Genomic DNA, 23,345 nt, shown 5'->3' with positions numbered 1-23,345 from the left:
TGCTAGTATCGGTGTGGTTGTCCTTCCGAACTTCCTGCACATGCTAAACAAAATGAACATCCCTTCATTCCAGATTGGCCAGGAGTTCATCAGTTTCAAGGATGAGATCCCTCTGGAAAATTACTCCCTTGACTTTACTAGGAGACAGGTGAGTTGTAATGGACACCAGTATGTCGCCAAGATGAACATAAGCATGAAGAGCTACAGATTGGGTAGCAGTAATAGTTTTGATCAACAGGGAACCCAACTGCTTGCCAAACTTTTTTTACATATTTTCCACCTAAAGTACCTGCATTGTGGCAGTGAATGTGCCCCGTGCTTCCTAGTACAGACCAGGTAGTGGGGAAAGTGTTTCCTCCTCCAAGGATGTAGCAGGGAAGGGAAGCTACAGGGTCATAAGCAGTGGCATTCAATGATCCATTGCCAATTGAGATGACTGTAGAAGAACAGCCAGATTACTGGATCTTGATACATTTCACATACAAAGCATTCGCCCATACACCACCCACTGCGACCAGGATCTCTCCCCATGTGTGCCAACCAGTCACAGCAAGGACAACCTGGCACAGCGGCCATTGCTGGGCTCTACATGCTCCAAAATGATAAGCAATCACTCCTATGCAAACATGTGGATGCAACAGTTCGGGTGTCAGAAGTGTGATCCCAGTGTTGTCAGGGGGCTCAGCCACGTGGGTAAATAACAGCCTCACCATGCTAACTGGCTACAAGCCCTGCTGACCTAGTGAGGCGGACGGGGGCTATGGTGGGGAAGGATAAAGTGAGAGGAATTCACACCGTGGAAGCTGGGGAGAGAGTTCTTCCCAAAATGGCTCATACTACAGGCAAAAAATATGGAAGTGGAGGTCAAACCCCATACAGGAACCAAAAATGGCAAAAATGGAAAGAGAAAAGGAAAGGAGAACAAAACCACATGGAAGACAGATGGATAGCCAGGTCGAAGGAAGTAAACACACCGAGGGAGGGGAAGGATGGGGTAGTGAGGATGGGGAGGGAGGGGCATGGAGAAGGAAATGCAGGTTGGGAAGCAAGAATGGGTTGCAGTAGCTCGTGGTCCTGTGGGCGCCACACACAAACTCACAAAAGAACCACGAGTTCGACACAGAGCGGTTTACTTGCATTGGTTCGGAAATTACCTAATTTGTTGACATTCATGTGCAAGAGTTTTTCCTACAACTTATATATAAATTATTTATCAAAAATAATGAAAAATGAAAGTAAATGAATGTGAAACTTACAATACTATGAATCAAAAGTTAAAAATTGAATGTTTTGAATGTTTACACATTGCATTTATTCAGCTCTATGCAACAGTAACATTTACAAAATATAATTAGTTATATGTGAGACTTATCAAAATGATATCCACTAAAGATGACTGTCATATGTGTTTGGTTTAAGATGATGATTATGATTACCACCACCACCACCACCACCACCACCACTGTGTGGTATTTATCACAACTTCATCATGGCCATTTCCATTATTCCATCTTGTCTCCAATACTCTTGCTCCAGCTGCTGCGTTTTCCTGCAGTAGCCTTGGCAGTTCTTTGCAGTGACAGAGAGGAAAGCAGAATTTACAAGATTCTACAATCTTTCCTTCAACATATAGCAGTGACATTGTTCTCCCTGTAATTGTGTTTTATTTTGGCCCATACCAGTTCTATCTCTTACAGATTGCAGTTGTAAGGTGGCAAACAGACTACTCTGTGGCCTCCGCTCTAAATGATTTTAACAAAGATGGACACGTTTTTGTATGGTTTGTTTTTCTTTATTGTTGATAGCAGGCCAGCCTTCCTCATTGTGTCAGTGCAGTCTATTTTTCTGTCTTGCAGCTACTCTACATCATAATTCTGCAATCATTAATTAATATTTATTAAACATTCTGTCAAACTGCCTGCTGTGGTATGGCAGCATTATCCATCACACTCACAGAACTGGGTGCAATATTAGGAACCAGCATATTTGCAGACTATTTTTCAAAATTAGTGGACTTCATTTGTCCATGGTAAGCACCCATAGTCAACTTTGCCCAGAACTGGAGATGTGCTTTCTTGACAAATTTGTTCTTGGATACTATGCTAGCAACAGTCAGTCTGAAGTGCTATCCCATGCAATAACACCTGTAACATTCTGCTTGCCAGCATTTGCCAAATGTCACATTATCCATCCACAACTTGTACAACACCTCACTGGTGCCTTGCCTGATGTTTTCAATCTGTGCCATGAAACTGGAATGCAAAAACAATGTCAGCCCACCACAGCAACACAATTCAATTATTATGCACTCAACACCAAACAAGATTCATTAATTTCAATATTTTTGTGAGGTGAGTGCATCCTCATCTCCATCCAATCTTCTCTTGCAAAACTGGTACAAGCTACTGCAAGCTTGGTACAATCTGTTTGACATTCTAGAATACCTCCGGTGCACTTTGAATAACCTGCGCATTGGGACTGTTTTGTGCATGACCTGCCACATTTCAGCCTAAGTGAAAGAAATTATATTTGTCACGCAGTTGGGCCGCACTGAAGGTATGGCAAAAGCTATACAAACTATGGCAAAGGTAAATAAACTAAAAAGTCTAAAGTATCCTCTACATAAGCAATTTAGTTATGTTTAGGAACAATGTAGTACGTATTATTGAAAAATGGAATACATGTTTCTAAGTAACTCTAAGGAATAACTATCTAATGACCATTCATTATGAATCAGTGATGAATAAAGGAAAATATTAGAGATTTGTAACTGTAACAACATAACGAGACATTACTTTTCCTTTTCAGGGGTACTAAATATTTGCCTGCATGAGATTTGGAAAATATCATAAGCAGTGTAAAACTACGACACACTTTCCTGTGTGTGTAGCAACCCTTAACTGAGACCATAAGTAAACTGGGCAAGGCCTTTCCCCTCTTGTTCTGCCTCTCAGTTCTGTAATATAGTCTCCATCTTTTTTGTTCACTGCTGGAAATTACTGGTTTCCTTTTTCTCTTAAGAGTCAATGGTGAACCAGAAGAAGAAACCTTTGATGGTCTAGGGACAGCCTCTTGACTCATTTTATAATGTAAAGATGCATGAACACAACAGCAACACACCACACAGCAGTAAGCAACAGCCCTCCCTCCTCTAAGTCTACGTCCGCTAGTTTCATCAACTTCAAAAGGTGGTCTTCACAAGTTAGTGGTAGCAGTTTCTTGCATGAAATTTCCTGCTAGATTAAAACTGTGCGCCAGACCAGCTTCCTAGGTTCAAATCCCAGTCTGGCAACAGTTCTAATCTGCGTACAAAGTGAATTTTCAGACAAGAAAAAAATTCCCGGATTTTCCTGGTTAAAAATACACTTCTTCCATGTTAAATGACGTATATTTTCACCTCAAGGTGTAAAACTTAATTCTTTGAATGGTAAAGGTTTTAAACACCGACACAGAACATCCGGGCACTTTAAGAAGTGAAACATAAGGGAAAAAAGTTTTAGAAAAAATCTATGATGCACTGCAACTTGTACACACTGTATTTTCTTATTATGAAAGTATAAATATGAATTCCACCAAATGCAGTACATTACTTTCTGAAGTACTGAAATCGTGACTGTGATGCACTTTTGTCAGCCAATCATAGTTCATGTCACGTGATCTCACCAGCCAATGACAGCAGTTATTCAGAACGTAGGACACACGATGTAGTCAGCCAATAACAATATCACGTAATTGTCACAAACACAAAAAAAGAAAGTTATTGGTCTAAATTAATATACATATAATATAGCTACAAGCTAAGCTAAGCTTTCACTAAAATTTTACCTAATGAAAAAAATGGCTGGTCTTCTGGGCCTGAATTTTTTCTAAGGGGCTAGTCTTCGAAGTGTTAAGTTTTGAATGAGAGTCAAAAGCTCTGCGATTTAAGAAATTCATTGCAAATCCTCACACATATAACATAATTCATCTTGCGTAAAAGGTAATTTACTTCCATAGTAACACTTTTCAATTCACAATTAGCAATATTTTCCCGCGACCTGTTAGAAATAGGTTCATTTGAACAGTTGCCAGAAAGTGGTGCCAGGAAACGTGCATCACTGTGAATGGACAGCTGTCATCGTCGTCGTCTTAGTCCTGAGACTGGTTTGATGCAGCAGCTCTTCATGCTGCTCTATCCTGTGCAAGCTTCTTCATCTCCCAGTACTTACTGCAACCTACATCCTTCTGAATCTGCTTAGTGTATTCACCTCTTGGTCTCCCTCTACGATTTTTATCCTCCACGCTCTCCTCCAATGCTAAGTTTGTGATCCCTTGATGCCTCAGAACATGTCCTACCAACTGGTCCCTTCTTCTTGTCAAGTTGTGCTACAAACTCCTCTTCTCCCCAATTCTATTCAATACCTCCTCAATTAGTTACGTGACCTACCCATCTGATCTTCAGCATTCTTCTGTAGCACCACATTTTGAAAGCTTCTATTCTCTTCTTGTCCAAACTATTTATCATCCATGTTTCACTTCCATACATGGCTACACTCCATACAAATACTTTCAGAAACGACTTCCTGACACTTCAATCTATACTCGATGTTAACAAATTTCTCTTCTTCGTAAAGGCTTTCCTTGCCATTGCCAGTCTACATTTTATATCCTCTCTACTTCGACCATCATCAGTTATTTTGCTTCCCAGATAGAAAAACTCATCTATTTTAAGTGTCTCATTTCCTAATCTAATTCTCTCAGCATCACCCGACTTAATTCGACTACATTCCATTATCATCGTTATGCTTTTGTTGATGTTTCAAGACACTGTCCATTCCGTTCAGATGCTCTTCCAGGTCCTTTGCTGTCTCTGACAGAATTACAATGTCATCGGTGAACCTCAAATTTTTCATTCCTTCTCCATGGATTTTAATACCTACTCCAAATTTTTCTTTTGTTTCCTTTACTGTTTGCTCAATATACAGATTGAATAACATCAGGGAGAGGCTACAACCCTGTCTCACTCCCTTCCCAACCACTGCTTCCCTTTCATGCCCCTCGACTCTTATAACTGCCATCTGGTTTCTGTACAAATTGTAAATAGCCTTTCGCTCCCTGTATTTTACCCCTACCACCTTTAGAATTTGAAAGAGTATTCCAGTCAATATTGTCAAAAGCTTTCTCTAAGTCTACAAATTCTAGAAACGACATAGGTTTGCCTTTCCTTAACCTTTCTTCTAAGATAAGGCGTAAGGTCAGTATCGCCTCACGTGTTCCAAAATTTCTCTGGAATCCAAACTGATCTTCCCCAAGGCCGGCTTCTACCAGTTTTTCCATTCGTCTGTAAAGAATTCGTGTTAGTATTTTGCAGCTGTGACTTATTAAACTGATAGTTAGGTAATTTTCACATCTGTCAACACCTGCCTTCTTTGGGATTGGAATTATTATAATCCTCTTGAAGTCTGAGGGTATTTCACCTGTCTCATACATCTTGCTCACCAGATGGTAGAGTTTTATCAGGAATGGCTCTCCCAAGGCCGTCAGTAGTTCTAATGGAATGTTGTCTACTCCCAGGGCCTTGTTTCGCCTTGGGTCTTTCAGTGCTCTGTCAAACTCTTCACGCAGTATCGTATCTCCCATTTCATCATCTACATTCTCTTCCATTTCCATAATATTGTCCTCAAGTACATCACCCTTGTATAGACCCTCTATATACTCCTCCACCTTTCTGCTTTCCCTTCTTTGCTTAGAACTGGGTTTCCATCTAAGCTCTTGATATTCAAGAAGTGGCTCTCTTTAATTTTCCTGTACGCAGTATCTATCTTACCCCTCGTGAGATAAGCCTCTACATCCTTACATTTGTCCTCTAGCCATCCCTGCTTAGCCATTTTGCACTTCCTGTCGATATCATTTTTGAGACGTTTGTATTCCTTTTTGCCTGCATCATTTACTGCATTTTTATATTTTCTCCTTTCATCAATAAAATTCAATATTTCTTCTGTTACCCAAGGATTTCTACTAGCCCTCGTCTTTTTACCTACTTGATCCTCTGCTACCTTCACTACTTCATCCCTCAGAGCTACCCATTCTTCTTCTACTGTATTTCTTTCCTCCATTTCTGTGAATTTTTCCCTTATGCTCTCCTTGAAACTCTGTACAACCTCTGGTTTAGTCAGTTTATCCAGGTCCCATCTCCTTAAATTCCCACCTTTTTGCAGCTTCTTCAGTTTTAATCTAGAGTTCATAACCAATAGATTGTGGTCAGAGTCCACATCTGCCCCTGGAAATGTCTTACAATTTAAACCTGGTTCCTAAATCTCTGATACCTTCTAGTATCTCCTGGATTCTCCTATGTATACAACCTTCTTTTATCATTCTTGAACCAAGTGTTCGCTATGATTAAGTTATGCTCTGTGCAAAATTCTACCAGATGGCATCCTCTTCCATTTCTTACCCCCCCCCCCCCCCCAATCCATATTCACCTACTACATTTCCTTCTCTCCCTTTTTCTACTCTCTAATTCCAGTCACCCATTACTATTAAATTTTCGTCTCCCTTCACTACCTGAATTATTTCTTTTATCTCACCATACATTTCATCAATTTCTTCATCATCTGCAGAGCTAGTTGGCATATAGACTTGTACTACTGTACTAGGCGTGGGCTTCGTGTCTATCTTGACCACAATACGTTCACTATGCTGTTTGTAGTAGCTTACCCGCACTCCTATTTTTTTATACATTAAAAACCTACTCCTGCATTACCCCTATTTGATTTTGTATTTATAACCCTGTATTCACCTGACCAAAAGTCTTGTTCCTCCTGCCACCGAACTTCATTAATTCCCACTATATCTAACTTTAACCCATCCATTTCCCTTTTTAAATTTTCTAACCTACCTGCCCGATTAAGGGATGTGACATTCCATGCTCTGATCCGTAGAACGCCAGTTTTCTTTCTCCTGATAACAACGTCCTCTTGAGTAGTCCCCGCCCGGGGATCCGAATGGGGGACTATTTTACCTCCGGAATATTTTACCCAAGAGGACGCCATCATCATTTAACCGTACAGTAAAGCAGCATGCCCTTGGGAAAAATTATGGCTGTAATTTCCCCTTGCTTTTAGCCGTTCACAGTACCAGCACAGCAAGGCCATTTTGGTTAGTGTTACAAGGCCAGATCAGTCAATCATCCAGACTGTTGCCCCTGCAACTACTGAAAAGGCTGCTGCCCCTCTTCAGGAACCACATGTTTGTCTGGCCTCTCAACAGATACCCCTCCGTTGTGGTTGCACCTACGGTACGGCTATCTGTATCTCTGAGGCACGCAAGCCTCCCCACCAACGGCAAGGTCCATGGTTCTTGGGGGGATGGACAGCTACTATGACAAAATATACCCATGCTTGTGTTTGCTCTGTCCTACATATTTCACCCCATTTCTGTTACGAATTTCATGCACAGTGGGCTTCACATGACCATGTGCTGCACTGCAGTATGTTTTTCAGAGAGGACACACAATGGTATCGTAATTAGGGCAATTCTTTTATCATATAACATAAGAAATGCAAAATAAGAAATCAGTCCTTGACATAATAACTGGACTCTACAACTCAAAGTATCCTAATATTTTGCTATGTGGTGACTGAAATGTTTCTATTCATACTCTGCAAGAATTATCTACCATTTCCAATAAGATTTACATCCACACAGCACTGCAGAAACCTAGTACGAGGAAATACAAATTTCTTGCAAAAATAAAAAAAAACAGTTGTTCATATAAGACAGAACTAAGAACAATAACTTTTTCATGACTTTTTCAAAGGTATAAAAAATTAACAATGTTTTCTGTGAAGCCAAGAAACTGTAAAACTGGCAGTTTATATTCTACCCCAGCAGCAAACCTGAAGCTTTGTGGGGAGTTACAATGATAAAACATGGTGTGTTGCCCAGTCTATAGTTTACCGAAGATTGGCATTCTGTAAATTTAAGACTTAAACAACACAAATTAAGGAATAACATCAAGTCTAGTGGAGGCACCTTACGAGTGTCTAAACATTTCTGTAATCAAAAAACATTGTGTTTCATGGAAGGCAGATTTGTAAAATTACACTAAAGCCGTCAATATATTTGAAACAAAACATTTCATTCAATAATATTGGCCAAATTTTACTGCTTAGTCATCTTCAAGTGAACTTTTATGTATGTAGCACTAACAGATCTTACATCACGTACGAACAGGATATCAGAATACTCCAAGAGCTTCGGAATTTTGTAAACCATAGTGAAATGCATAATTCCGCTAAAAGTGCACATTCATATGTCCAGATTCACACTGAAGTGGTCCCATACCTGATATTAAGTTTTATTAATGTGGTTTTTGGGAGGCCAATTTTCTTGGAGTACCAGTATTGTATTATCTCGTGTTTGGCTCTATTATGACCTGGTGCCAAAAGATGAAATTATGCACTTTAAATTCAGTGAACAGTTGAAACCAGCCATAGTGCAGAATGAAACACTGTTTCAAATAAATTAGCTGCCTCTGCGGAAAAGATTAATAAAAGGCAAATTCCTTTAGCAATTTAACAAAACTAACTTCATTCTTCTGCAAGATGATTAATGCTCGACTGGCAATAATGTGGAAATAAAATAAAATCAGAAAACAAACTAATAACATATTTTACTATTCTGTAATTATGTGAATGTATCTTAATTTACTTGGTAGCTCCCAGCTGCAGAAATCCGTTTTGTTTTCATTTGACGTGAGAGCTGTAAACAAAGAGGAAACGGCAAACTCATGAAACAAATGTGAATCACATGGAGACTACTCCCTCCACGACAACTCTCACTGCTTTGCACATGAGCATATCTGGTAGTTTGGGCATGCTAGAAAAAATTTTCTGGCTAGCATCTGGTTGCTTGCTGCTACTGCTTACACAACTAACAGCCACACTTCAGGTAGCCAGAAGTGAGAGAAGACACTGCTCTTATGTGACTTTAGCACTGCATATGCTCTTGAGCCCTCTGGCAATTGATCAAAAGAAACTAAAGCAAACAACTGCAACATCATGCTCATCGAAAGCAGTTTGTTGTTACAAAGTATTTTATAATTTTCATCCTAAAGCCTTTAATGCAAAAGTAAAATTCTTTGTTTGAGTATCAGTTCTTATTAGTTAAAATTACAAAAATTTAATTGAAACAATCAAAAATTCCAGGAATTCTAAAAAATTGCCATTTTTTTCCAGTTTTCTCCCTGATGAAATAATTTCTGGGTTTTCGCCAAATTCCCCAGGCCATACACACTCAGTGCTAGGATGTTTGAAATGAGTGCACTTACCACTGAAGAGTGAAAATTCGTTCTAGTTTCTTGGGTTTTGCTGCAAGTACTTGCTGAAATTGTCAGTTTCTGAAAGTTTTTATCAAACTTTCAGAAGCTGTGTGTGTTCAGCAGCTGTGTGAAAATATCAATGTCAAAAAGGAGAATGGCACAAAAACATATGGGCCGAAACAAATATACCATTGGACTCACTAAATACGTAACTGGCACCAACAGCCAAGGAAGTGCGAAATGAATTTACCAATCAATCTGTTTCACCAGAAAGGAAAGAAGAGTGGCAGTACAGGTGTCTAAATTTTAGCAGATTTTTTGATGTTACTGTAAATTCAAATGCATTACATTTGTAATAAAAGTAATAAATACTGAATATTAGCTTGTACAGTTGGCAATAGATGTTTGCAATTAGCATATGACATCCTCAGAAAGTTTATAATGTAAATGAAGTTCCCTCATTTTAGTTCATTCAGAAGTGTTTCTTGATAACATCAATATGTCCTACCCTGTATCCATTTTTTCAACCCGACATTTCTTTTTTCCCCGTTCCTTTAATTTTGTGTTTCATCGCTATTTTTATTCACTAATAATAATGATGCAACAATAGTGGCAAAAGCTCTGGCTTTTAAGCACGGCTGCACTTTTGCAACAGGTAGGTGCAGAAAATTCCTGAAATTAACTTGCCCCGCAATTTGAAGTAAACCTCAGGAAGTTTTGTGCTACTGTAAACTCCTCGACAAGTGCTTGCAGAAGCTACTTGATAGTGGACAAGCCTTTCAATGCATACAGTAGTACTTTGTGTCCAGTCATAGCTCAGCATAGGCAGCACTTTGGGATAGATTATTATCTTTCAAATAGTGCCAATTTTCTCTGCTTCTGGCAGCACCAGGGAAACTGTCAAGTTATCATGACCAAACAGCAGATCATTATTGCATACAGAACTGTCAGTGCATGCAAATTCATGGTGAGTAGCAGTTGATGGCATGAAATAGGAAAAAGAGGTACAGGTTAATGTGCATGTAGACTAGTCATTAATGAGCAATCCTATATTCTACAGACGGTACTGAGGCAAGATGTTTAGTGCTCATCCTTTATAGGACAAACTCCACTGTGCTCCTGATTTGGGAAATTTATTTTATTTAAGTTTGTGGCTGGCTACACTTCCTGTTGCCGCAGTGGTCAGTTACTTAAGGGAGATAAGTGCTTCATCCGCCTGTGAACTGTGTAAACTTTGATTGTGTATTTTAATTGTTTGTGATTTGTATTTTCGGAGGTGGCCAGTGCTACAGCTATTGTCATTAATCTGCCGCACAGATTCGATCCCGAGTCTGTGCACATCTTCCTGTTTCAAAAGCTAGTGCACTGCATTTTATACTATATGAGCCAGTAAATCTGTTTTATTTCTAAAGATTGTAAAAAGAAGATTAACATTAACACGTGTCATCTTCTGTTTGGCTTAATGTTGCCTACCACAACACTCCCTCTGTGCCTACATATTCTTCTTCTTCTTCTTCTTCGACTAGCACTTATACATCCTCAACTACTTGTTGGATATATTCCAGTCACTTTCTTTCCTTACAGTTCTTGATCTCTACAGCTTCTTTCAGTAACATTTAAGTTACTATCTGATATCTCAACATTTCCTAACATCTCATCATTTTCTAGTCAGTTTTCTATCAAGTATCCCTTGCCTTGCTCATTCCGCAAAGAGCCACCCAATTTCTTATTTGTTCCACAAAATTTCCTGCATCCTTTGCCCATATTCTGCACTCATTACATTGTTTATTCTATTTTACATTTTGTGTAATTCTTCACTTTTGCTGAGATAATGTCATTAGCGAATCTTCCCATTAACTGTCTTTTACCCTTATTTTAATTGCACTCCTGAATCTTTTATTTCCGTGTGTGTGTGTTTGTTTGGTTTTTTTTTTTTTTAAATAGAATTTTGCCATGGTTAGGCACCATCAGGTCATGTGAAACTGTCAAACAAAATTCCTTGTGCTGCCTAGTGAAGTTCTTTGGCAGCTGGCATAAGAAACTTCATCTGACAGTTTTATATAATCTGATGACACCTAACCCTGGTTTAAATAAAAATAACTTTGCAACTGTGACTGTTTTATTTAAAATATTTAAGCCTTTGGGCAGAACAGTATTAAAATAGAAACACACACACACACACACACACACACACACAGCTATTGTATCTAATCACTGAGCCGAACTGCAGACAGCAACTCTTTCTGAATTTTCTTTTCCATTCTTCTGCATACCCTATTTGTCAGAAAAATTCCAGGACAAGGTTTCTAAAAAAACACAAACCAAGTAATGATCCTAGCCACTATCAAAGTAGTCCCCTTCACTATCTATACACAGTTGCCAACATTTGTGCAGAGCTTAGATACAAGCAGGGAAATTTTCTAAAGCAATGCTTGTAAGCTCATTTGTCACAGTCCATTGGATGTCTGTGATATCTTACGCTCAAGGAAAGAAGCGAAGATAAGGCGAGAGGTCAGGCATTAAGTTTGTGTTTCTGTAAATCTTTGAGTCAAATCTTATGACAAACATCACAATTCAAATTAGGTTCTTCTGGTTCCGCATGCACAGTTACATGACTGTCTTCTTGCAGCAACGACCTTTCACACTTCACATTTGCATTAGTATGTGCTGTAGATGGGCAACCAACTCTGGGATCACCTTGTACTGAATCTCTGCCTTTACGAAGCCTTTTATGCAACTCGAAAACACGACTTAACGTGACGTCCATTCTTTGATCACAATCGGCATTCGCTATGTGTCACCATAACTAATGCACCAAGAACCCAAACAGCATGTTGCTAAACACAGCCCTGCCAACTAAGTGATTTTATGTGGAAACATTGCCAAGGTCATTTCAGGGACGCACCCATGTCACATAACAAAAAAACATTTTTTCCTTTATGGTAATGCAAACTCAGAAATACAAGCCTGTCCTGGAACTTTACTGACATATGGAATTTTATTCTTGTCAGAAACTTAAATACATGAGCTATTAAAATGGTCATTAAACTGATCTTACTTTTACTTGCTTTTGATGTCTTCAGGACGGTGCAGATGATATTCTTCCAAAGGTCCAATAGTATGTCTCCAGTCTCAAATTATACACACTAACTTGAATGACTGTTTGGTCATCACTTTTCACAATAGTTTTAACAATTAACAAAGGAAAGGAATGTTATCTATGCCTTCTGCCTTATTTGCCTGTCTTCTAAGTCTCTTTCAGAGTCTGAGTCTAACACTGGGTCCCCATGTCTTCCAAACCAACAAACAATTTTTCCTCTATCACATGAGCACATATGTTCCACCTACTCACATAGGCCCTCAATGTACTCTTTCCAACTATCCACTCTTTCCTCTGTGTTGACCACTGAGATTTCTTCTAGCACTCTTAATCTTGATGTCCTTGCTTTTAATATCAACAAAAGTTATTTTGACTTGTCCTGAATCTGACATGATGGTCTTTTTCAATGTCTTCACATTTTTCCTGCAGCCATTTCCCTTTAGTTTCCCTGAATTTCCTTTTCATTTCATTCATAAGTATCTTGTATTGAAGTACCAATTTCCTCAGCATTATCATATTTAGAACGAAATTCTCTCTCTGCAGTGGCGTGTCCACTGCTATGAAACTTCCTGACAGATTGAACCGTGTGCCAGACCAAGACTCGCACTCAGGACCTTTAACTTTTGCGGACAAGTGCTCTAACAACTGGGCTACCCAAACACGACTCACGACACATCCTCACAGCTTTACTTCCACCAGTACCTCATCTCCTATCAAATTTCACAGGACGGGTCATGAGTTATGCTCGGGTAGCTCAGTTGGTAGAGCACTTGCCCGTGGAAGGCAAAGGTCCCAAGTTGAAGTCTCGATCTGGCACACAGTTTTAATCTGCCAGGGAAGTTTCAACATTATATGTAATTTTTTTAATCCTCAACTGAAATTTCTCGCATCATCCAAGATTTCCTCATAATTATCTTACTTGTATCTTCATTTGTCTCTACATTTATCTAACTTCTGTGATTGCTATTTAACTGATGTGCTTACAGTGATATTCATTATAGCAATAGCTACAGTCTCCAGTCACAAATGCTCTCAATGGCTGGGATAGAGGTGTGCCGACTACCTGCCCCTCCATGTCCACAGCCAGTGACGCTATTGGCTGAGGATTTAGTATCTACGGTCACAAAGAACTTAAAACGCACATTCCTCAACAAGCTGTTTCCTTACATGCAACTCTTCCCAACTATTCCCTTGAACACCGACCTATTCTTCACAATCATTGACTCACGATTCCGGACTATATCTACTACTACTGTGACCAATTTACAGTCCCGAATCCAATTTTGGAGTCTTTACCTCACTGATGTAAAGATAATGGCGTTTTCTGGTGTTTCCAGCCCTTTTCCAAATACATCATCTTTTGCGATTTTTGAACAGTGTAATTGCTCTTACTTGCTGAAATTAATTGCAGAATTCCAAGGGTCTTTTCCTTTCTCATTTTTATCAACTACCTCATATTCTCAGCTCTCTGTACTCCATTCTTTTCCCTACTCTAGTGTTCCAATCCCTTATAATTATTAGAACTGTCTCCCTTTACATACCCAGTTACCCGTTCAATGCTCCCTCAGCAATCCATTTCCAGAGATTGAAACGAGGGACTAATCCAGAATTCTTTGCCGATTTCATGATCAACATGACACTTTCAATTATACACATTTCCCATGGTACAAATTATGGTCTTTAATATAGTTGTTTCCAGTGGACACTGCATCCTTGTGGCATTAATCATTGCTGATTCTGTCACCTTTAGTGGCCATTTCCCACCCCAAAAGCAAGTGCATGCTCTGAATCACAAGCTGCTTCCCTGCTTCCTTGATGAGGCATTGGCAGAACAAGAGTAAATCGCTGTACCTGAAGTCTTCAGCCACATTTGCTGCTTTTCTTACTGAAAATCTTGGCAGTGGGTCTGATCAAACCTGGGGCACAAGACGTTTTGATTAGTAGAAAGATATTATCTGTTGACTTAATTTTATTCCCACTTTGTAATCAACTAAATCAGGGGTTAAAATTTCCTAAAATTTCCTTCAGCATCTGGAAGTACACACATACAATTTAATAACGGTGAGTGTTCTGACAGGTACATGGTAAATTTCAACAACTCTGGAAGTTTCTATTAGATTTTGCTAGTTGCTCTAATTCAATACACAGACACAGAGTTCAACTGCCATTAATATGGTGGAAGTATGTTGTTATTTAATAACAACTTCACAAGCCTGCCTGAAGTTTTCAGAAGTACACAAATCCCATTTAAATTAATCTATTGTTTCAACTGTACGACACAAATCAGAAACTGATGAAATGTACACCCATACAATTCTGTGTGTCATTGCTGTAAACAGTTATCCAAATGTGCATTCTCATCATTATGAAATGACAATGCTACCTGCCACAATTATCACTGAAAGATTTGTAACAATTTTGAACTTATGTTCCTTCTGTTCATACTGTGAAAATAAGGTCGGTCACATATCTTTGAAATTCCTTCAATGAAACATTTTACAGAGATCAATAACACCCAAATATAGCATTGAACTTGTACACCAGCATTTTAACAGCCTAAAACATTAACTATTACATCCAAAAGTTAAAGAAATTGTTACAGGTCAGTGAATACGTTTACCCTCAGTACATTAAAATACACAGCAACTAAGAAACACTTTTTGTAGATTTGCTGACAGATACCTACTGAAGAAATTATGATCAGTGATAACTGATATAGCTCACTACATTACTGAGACTTTTTAATGGGCAGTTTTTGTAAAATTACTTGAATAACAAGTACAAACTTTTAAGGAGAAGCATAATCTAATTCTATTTAATGAACTGCCACACACTGGAAATTGTATGTTCAGCCATCATATCGGGTCATCTTAAAATTTGAGACCTCAAGGAGTATTTCAAAATCACTCACCATCTATACACAACTTTGAGGAATGTTCTAATGAAACATACCTGTAATACAAATATTCGAGTTAAAAAACCCAGTATGAGAAGAACTGCAAATATCCACCTCGCTGTTGTGTAAGGTGTAACATCATCTAAAAATTTTTGGTACCTCTGAAAAATAGAAAAATGAGCACTTAGAACAAATACATAGAAGAATAGTTTAAAAAGACATTAGTATAAAAATGAACTTTTTTATGTACCATAATTTAATTTTAGTAACCTAACCCTTTATTATGAAGATGCGTGCAAAATCAAAGATAATTCTATCACTATCTGTGACTCAAATTCACAATAAATGATAGACGTTCCACTTATAGGAATCAATGATAAACTCTTTACTCTGCAAAAGAAACTCCAATGCAAAAACAAATACTAAAACAAAGTTGGAAAGACTCCTCCCCCCCCACACACACACACACACACACACACACACACACACACACACACACACACACACACACACACACGAGTGTGCGCATGGGTGCATGCCAGAAAAACAAGCAAAAGTTGACAAAGAATTACAACATATGTCTGATTTTCCTTATTACATCACTCCTGCTACCCTTTGTCAAAGCATTTTGTGACTGGCAAACTTAACTGCTGAGTAACGCCATTTCCTCTCTCGTGCTCTGGTTCCAGAAGTTCCGTTCATGTTACTTTTTGTTACATGTATGTCACCTATTGCCATTAAGAGATAGTTTTTCTACCTTTATTGGCCAGACATTTTTCAAATTTAGTCACACACACAGTTGAACACAATGAACCGAAGTCAGTATATTTTATTAGTTTATGAAACTCTTGTTGTTAGTTTATCAATCACAAAATTTTATTTTCATTTTACTACTTATTAACAGTAAAAAAAACAGTTAATAACATATCACAGAGATTTATATAATTTTATATACAGGATGAGCATAAAAGAATTTTACACTTTCAAAAATTCATACAAACAAAAGAGTACAACTACTTGGTTGCTTTAAACCTTATGTTAATAGGTTCTTCAGATGTTTTTTTCCTATGTATGGCTTCAACTGTTTGGTTGCAGGCTGCTGCCACCAGAGAGCACTAATGTAGAAAATGTCATTTGCACCCGAATGTAAGAGTTGGTGTCCCCTTCAGTTAGCAAAAGGATGGTCAGTAAATGCTGTTCAACAAGCATTTCACACACACACTTTCACCAGGAGTCACCCAGCAGAATCTCCATTTACACCTGGTGCGAACAGTTCACAGAGAAGGTCTGCATCTGCAATGGCAAAAATCCCGATAGGCGACCAGTGTCTGAGCAAAATGCTAGTCACCTCTGAGCAGCATTCCAGCAAAGCCTGCCAAAATCTAGATACGGAGCAAGTAGTAAGCTTCAGACACTACAAACAAAATCCAAAATACTGCATAAACTGTTGCACATGAAACATACAGATTTCAAATGGCCCACACCACCTCCATCCAGGAGATTATGCTGAACAATGTGATGTCTGTATGAAGATGCTGGCAAGCATGGATAATGAAGATGTATCAAAGAAGTTAATTTTTAATGACAATGTTTCACACTAATGATAAAGCTAATTAATAAAAATCTTCATTTCTGGGGTACTGGAAACCCCCATTTCTCCATCAAAAATGAGACTCATTGATGTTCAATATGTGAAGTGCAGTGTTTAAAGAGGTTTATGGCTCCTTTTTCATGGAGTAAACTGTCAGTTTTATTTCCTTCCTTGACATGCTCTCTTTGTGGCTTCTGCCTCAACTGCAAGTAGACATCATCATCATCATCATCATCCTCCAACAAGATGGTGCACCTCCTCACTTCCACTTCACAGTATGGGAACATCTAAGTGCACCTCTGCCTTTATGACGGTTTAGCTGTGCTGGTGCTGCTGATGTGTGGTGCAGGTCACCAGACTAAAGCCCTTGCGATTTTTTTTTTTTTATGGGGTTCTCCCACTGATGCCATAATCCTAGCCAAAGCTACAGCAACAAATCTCAGCTGCAGCAGAGCCCATCACCACCAATGTCCTGTGCGACGTCTCGGACAAGTGTGATCATCATCTCGGCCTTTGCCGTGTGATTCACAGAGCAAATATTATGTTCCTGCCATATGTAAAACCTTCCAGAGATATTCTTTGAAGAGGATATGGTTTGAAGTAAATAACTGTACAGTTTTGTTTGCATGAATTTTTGAAAATTTCATGTTCCTCTGTGTTCACCCTGTACAGAAATTCCTGGTAAAAAAGATTCTAGTTTGAAGTTTCAAGTTGTTCTATCCATTTGTCATTAGTCTTAGCCAATATTTCCTCAAAATTCAAAATCTATAAAAAAATTTTAGGGTAAATCCTAATGTCACGCATGGCTGTTATTCTCCCCATGACTTCTGTACGAAAGCCACTAGTGTGAAGGTTCTCAATGGATTAAGCAGTCTTAACTATAGGGGACCTTTTGTTCACTTTGAACAAATATAACAGCTGCTTTAGCCATCATTTTTCACATTTAGCAGGCTAACTGTGAAAATTATGAATAATTTAAAATTAACTGAAGTATTATGAATTGTGGCCTTCAAAGAAGCTCAACATATGTTTAGGAGAAAAGGTTTCAGACCTATTTAGAGCATCTTGTTTGTAGACTACAGCAAGAGAACAAACTGCCTGACGCTACAAGTACCTGCCTCACAACAAATGATAAGGCATTTTGTTTCAGTTTTTTGTACAAAGGTCTTACTGAGTCATAAGCAACCCATTCTACACATACATCTACACGACAAATCTGCAATTCACACTAAAGTGCTTGGCAGGAGGTTCATCGAACCAGTCAGACTATCTCTACAGTTCCACTCTCAAATAGTTAGTTGGGGGGGGGGGGGGGTGTAACAACTCTTAAATCTTTTAAGTACGAGCTCTGAATTCTCATTTTACTACAATGGTCATTTCTCCATATTTACGTGGGAGTCAAAAATATTTTCCCATTTGGAGGAGAATATTAAGTTTTATGTCTCAGACATACCATGTACACAGTCAATCTATGAACTTTCCTACTACTTATATAATTTTTCCACTACTCATATGTTGGTAAAATTCCTTGCGATAAAGCTGCTCTGGTCTCCCAAAGACAGAGAGAATGCTTTCTGGGTCCTTCAGAATATCTTAGTATGGGTATTGCAGCCGTTCTTTCACAGAGCCTAAAAGACGTTAATTTAGGGTGGAGAGAATATCCCACCCAAATGTCCCGATTTCCTCCACAGTGACATATGCAGTGTAAGGCAGCATGTTATCACACCATTATTGACATTCCATTAAGACTGAAGAAAACAACCAGACTGAAAGCCCCTGGGGCCCCAAAGATTCTGCCTGTAACTTTCCCAAATGACACCAACTTTGCTTCGTTTCTTGATAGCAAATCCAAATGGAGTTTTTAATTACTCTAGTATTTTATTTCAGGTGCATAACAATACGATCGACAATCGTATTCTGTCACGATTATCAAAAAACCTCCATTTTGAAATCACTCAAGAAGGCTTTGGGTGATGGTTCTTCTCTAAACTTTGTGGTCTTCAGTCAATAAATTTAAAATAAAAAAGAAAAATTTGACTGCACACATCAAAACTTTCCTTGTGCAAAATGTGGAGATGGAAGGCAAAGGCTCATCTTGGTTGCTTGTGTTCCCTTGTTTGAAATGTACCACATTTCAACACTCCACATGCATGCTGAAGTCATATGAACTTCAGCAGCAAATTGTTCCCTTTTAAATGAGGAATCAAAGATAGCATGTTGCCAAAACAAAAGGTCATGTCTGACACTATGTACATATAAACTGTGCTCCAGTCAAAGAAATCCATGTTGTCACAATGTGTCAGCCACAGTGTAGAGAGTGAATATATGATACTATACTCAGTTTTATAATGTTTCTGGAATTGCTGTTCTAAGAAAGCCTCACTCCAAACTTTCCATGTGACAAACTAAGTAACGCGAGCTCTGTACAACAGGTGTCACAATATTCAGTATAATGTATTACTTTTGCCCTCCTTAATTTCAAGGGCATTAAATCTTAACACTAATTAAAGTAACAATAATAAAAACAAACAAAAAACACACACACAGTAGTAGACACTGTCTAAGCAATAATACTCTTATCAGCATTTAATTCAGACATAACAAACTTGCAGTTTTAATGTACTGGTTTTCAGTTGGCAGTGGCACAGGATGACCAACAGAGAAATTATAGACCGTGTGCTTCTTGAATGCCTAAAGACACCTTTAAGACACAAATGAAGTAAGAAGCACAACATACATAATTTGGGAATATTTTAACATAATACTAAAAGTGCAATGCTACAAAAATTGAGAGATATTCTGCCTTAGTGCCCAGGCAACCAATAAATAAGTAGAAATACAACATTAATTTAGTCAGAACTGTTTTTGCTTCAGCACTGTGGTCACACATGAGTGGAGCTAGTTATGAGACTTCTACTAACTTGTCAGAAGCACTGTAGCATTCACCTGAAACAACTCAGAGAAAACATAAAATGTAAACTAATGTGCCCCAACTGAGATTTTAATCTCAGTCTTGTTACAGACAATATCATTGCCTAAGCTACTATCACACTTCATCTGAAAGGCAGAATCAAGTAGAATGAGGATGCCCAGCTGTAGGGGAAGATAAGGCATCAGACCTAAAGAATGGTTATTGATAAAGTGAAGTGAAACAAAGCGAAGAACCAACAAAAATTTGGAAAGTTATTGTTAGGCAGAACTACAAAATGCAAATACCAATAAAGTAGCTACCACATTCTGAAAGAAGAAATGGGAATCAAGATCAAGTCAATTTTTTTGGCAATACATAATGTGCTTAGTACGGTGAAGTGACAATAACTTTTAACATAATGCACTTCTCATCAGGTTAAAAAAATTAGTAGTGTGCTTTTGCGTTTTCAGCAGAGGTGTTGATTCCATAACACCCATCAATAAATCATATCAAGAAAATCTGAGAGATTATAGGATAAATAAACATTATCCACAATAATTTTGATCTCTGGCATTTTTACACAAAGGACTGAAGATGAAAAATTTTGAAATGCTATTAGAAAACAAATGTACAAAACACTCATGCACCTCTCAAAGTCAGTGAACTTAGGACTCAGTGTATCACTCTCTTACATTGCGAGACACTTACATACTGCTATTCACTCCCAGCTACATCAGCATGTATGCTACCATTTATAAAGCAGGACAGTAGATCCAAGCCTAGTTTTAAATTCATGTAAATGAGAAGAAAGTATTAACTTATTACATGTCTATTGAAGAAAAAAGATACTTCAAAGTGTTATCTTTGTTGAAATGTTTGTTTTGTTTTGTTTTGGTTTTAGAGCGCAAAACTGCTATGGTCATTAGCGCCCGTTCCGTGACTTAGGAAACAGTAAAAACCGAAAACGGAAACCAGCAGAAATGGGAACGAAACGCAAAAAATTGGAGAAACTAAAAGCAGAAGGAAGGCTTAAAAATCCACTACAGAAAGGGGTTGGTTGTCCCCAAAAAAAAAGCTTCAAATGACTGACGTCATTTCACTGGCACTAATAAACTCAAGAACGCGATCGGCCGAGCGTGTGTCATCTGCTAAAATGGACGATATATCAGGCGACAGCTGTAGACGGGCGCGTAACAGAGTAAACTAGGGGCACTCAATTAAAAGGTGTTACCGTCCACAGCTGAGAGCAGTGGGGACAGAGTGGGGAAGGATTGCTGCTTAAAAGATGTCAATGGCTAAAAAGACAGTGCCCTATCCAGTATCTAGTTAAAATTACCTCCTCCCGATGACGCGTTCGGGAGGAAGAGGTCCAAGCACAAGGAAGAGCTTTCACGTCCCGCAATTTATTATGGGGAAGTGTCGACCAATGTGCATGCCATAAAAGAACAACTCGACGACATAAAACGCTCCGTAGATCGGTGAAGGGAATCAATTGAATAGCTGGCCGAAGAAGAGAGACTGCAGCCTTGGCCGCTATATCGACCGCCTCATTTCCACAGATACCAACGTGTCCCGGGAGCCAGAGGAATGCCACCGAGATGGCCCCCAGGTGGAGCAAGCGTAGACAGTCCTGAATCCGGTGGACCAGAGGGCGGACAGGGTAAAGAGCTTGGAGACTGAGGAGAGAGCTGAGAGAATCTGAGCAGATAACATACTGTATCCACTGATGGTGGCGGATGTAGTGGACAGCCTGGAGAACAGCGTAAAGCTCCGCAGTATAAACCGAACACCGGTCGGGAAGCCGAAATTGATTTGGGGTGTCGCCAACAATATAGGCACTCCCTACACCTAATGATGTTTTCGAGCCATCAGTGTAAATAAATGTGGCTTCCTTCATTTGTGCACATAGAGCAGCAAATGCCCGACGATAAACAAGTGAAGGGGTACCATCCTTGGGAAATTGACAAAGGTCACGGAGCAGGCAGATCCGGGGACAGAGCCAAGGCGGTGCTATACCCCAAGTTGTCAAGAAGGTTTTAGGAAAGCGGAAGGAAAGAGAATGGAGCAGTTGACGGAAGCAGACTCCCAGTGGTAGTAGGGAGGAGGGGCAGCCTGCATACCCTACATCAAAGGGGGTGTCGAAAAAAATGTCATGGGCTGGATTAGCAGGCATGGAAGACAGATGGTTAGCATAACGACTCAGAAGGACTGCTCGTCGATTGGACAGCGGAGGTTCAGCAGTCTCAGCATAAAGGCTTTCCACAGGGCTGGTGTAAAAAGCTCCAGACACTAAACGTAATCCACGGTGGTGGATAGAGTCGAGACGACGAAGAATAGACGGCCGAGCAGAGTAGTAAACTATGCTTCCATAGTCCAATTTCGAGCGCACTAAGGCGCGATAGAGGCGGAGAAGGACCACTCTGTCCGCTCCCCAGGAGGTACCATTCAGGACACGGAGGGTGTTGAGGGATCACAGACAGCGAGCCGAAAGATAGGAAACGTGGGAGGACCAGCACAGTTTTCTGTCAAACATAAGACCAAAGAATTTAGCGACATTTGAAAACGGAAGGTTGACAGGTCCTAGATGTAAGGAGGGTGGAAGAAACTCCTTACGTCACCAAAAATTAACACAAACGGTCTTACTGGGAGAAAAACGGAAGCCGGTTTCGATACTCGAAGAGTGGAGGCGATCGAGACATCCTTGAAGACGTCATTCAAGAAGGCTGGTCTGTTGAGAGCTGTAGAAGATCGCAAAATCGTCCACAAACAGGGAGCCCGAGACATCAGGAGGGAGACAATCCATAATTGGATTTATGGTAATGGCAAACAGTACAACACTTAGCACGCAGCCCTGGGGTACCCCGTTTTCTTGGAAGAAAGTACCGGAGAGAGTAGTGTTCACCCGCACTCTAAATGTGCGCTCTGCCATAAATTCACGAAGAAAAAGGGGAAGCCGACCTCGACAGCCCCAAGAGAACAGTGTGCGGAGGATGCCTGTCCTCCAACAGGTATCATATGCTCTCTCCAGATCAAAAAATATTGCTACTCTTTGGCGTTTCCGGAGAAAATTGTTCATGATATAAGTGGAGAGAGAAACAAGATGGTCAACCGCAGAACGATGCTTTCGGAAACCACATTGGGCAGGTGTTAAAAGACTGCGGGACTCCAGGCACCAAGCTAAACGGCAATTCACCATACGCTCCAAAACCTTACATACACTACTCGTGAGAGAAATGGGGCGATAGCTAGAGGGGAGATGTCTGTCCTTTCCAGGTTTCGGAACAGGAACAACGATAGCCAGCCATCTTCTCGGAAAAGTACTGTTGGTCCAAATTCGATTATAAAGGTGAAGGAGGTAACGCAGACTAGGGTATGATAAATGCGGCAACATTTGGATGTGGATACCATCCGGTCCTGGGGCGGAGGAGCGAGAAGAAGAGAGTGCATGTTGGAGTTCCCACATGGAGAAAACAGATTTGTAGCTTTCGCGATTTTGAGAGGAGAAAGCAAGAGGTTGCACTTCCGTTGCACGTTTCTTCGGGAGAA

General features: G+C 39.5%; 1 protein-coding gene across 1 annotated transcript in view; it reads right to left on the bottom strand.

Annotated features, from left to right (window-relative positions):
• Nucleotides 1–23,345, bottom strand: part of LOC126251384 (protein RER1) — an 83,128-nt gene that overhangs the window by 37,970 nt on the left and 21,813 nt on the right. The window contains exon 3 of the mRNA XM_049951773.1: nt 15,354–15,458. Within this exon, the coding sequence (XP_049807730.1) occupies nt 15,354–15,458 (105 nt within the window). The remainder of the gene's footprint in view (nt 1–15,353; nt 15,459–23,345) is intronic.

Source organism: Schistocerca nitens, chromosome 4 (assembly GCF_023898315.1).
Source record: "Schistocerca nitens isolate TAMUIC-IGC-003100 chromosome 4, iqSchNite1.1, whole genome shotgun sequence".
In the NCBI taxonomy this organism is placed as follows: Eukaryota; Metazoa; Arthropoda; class Insecta; order Orthoptera; family Acrididae; genus Schistocerca; species Schistocerca nitens.
This window is presented reverse-complemented; position numbering and strand designations above follow the sequence as displayed.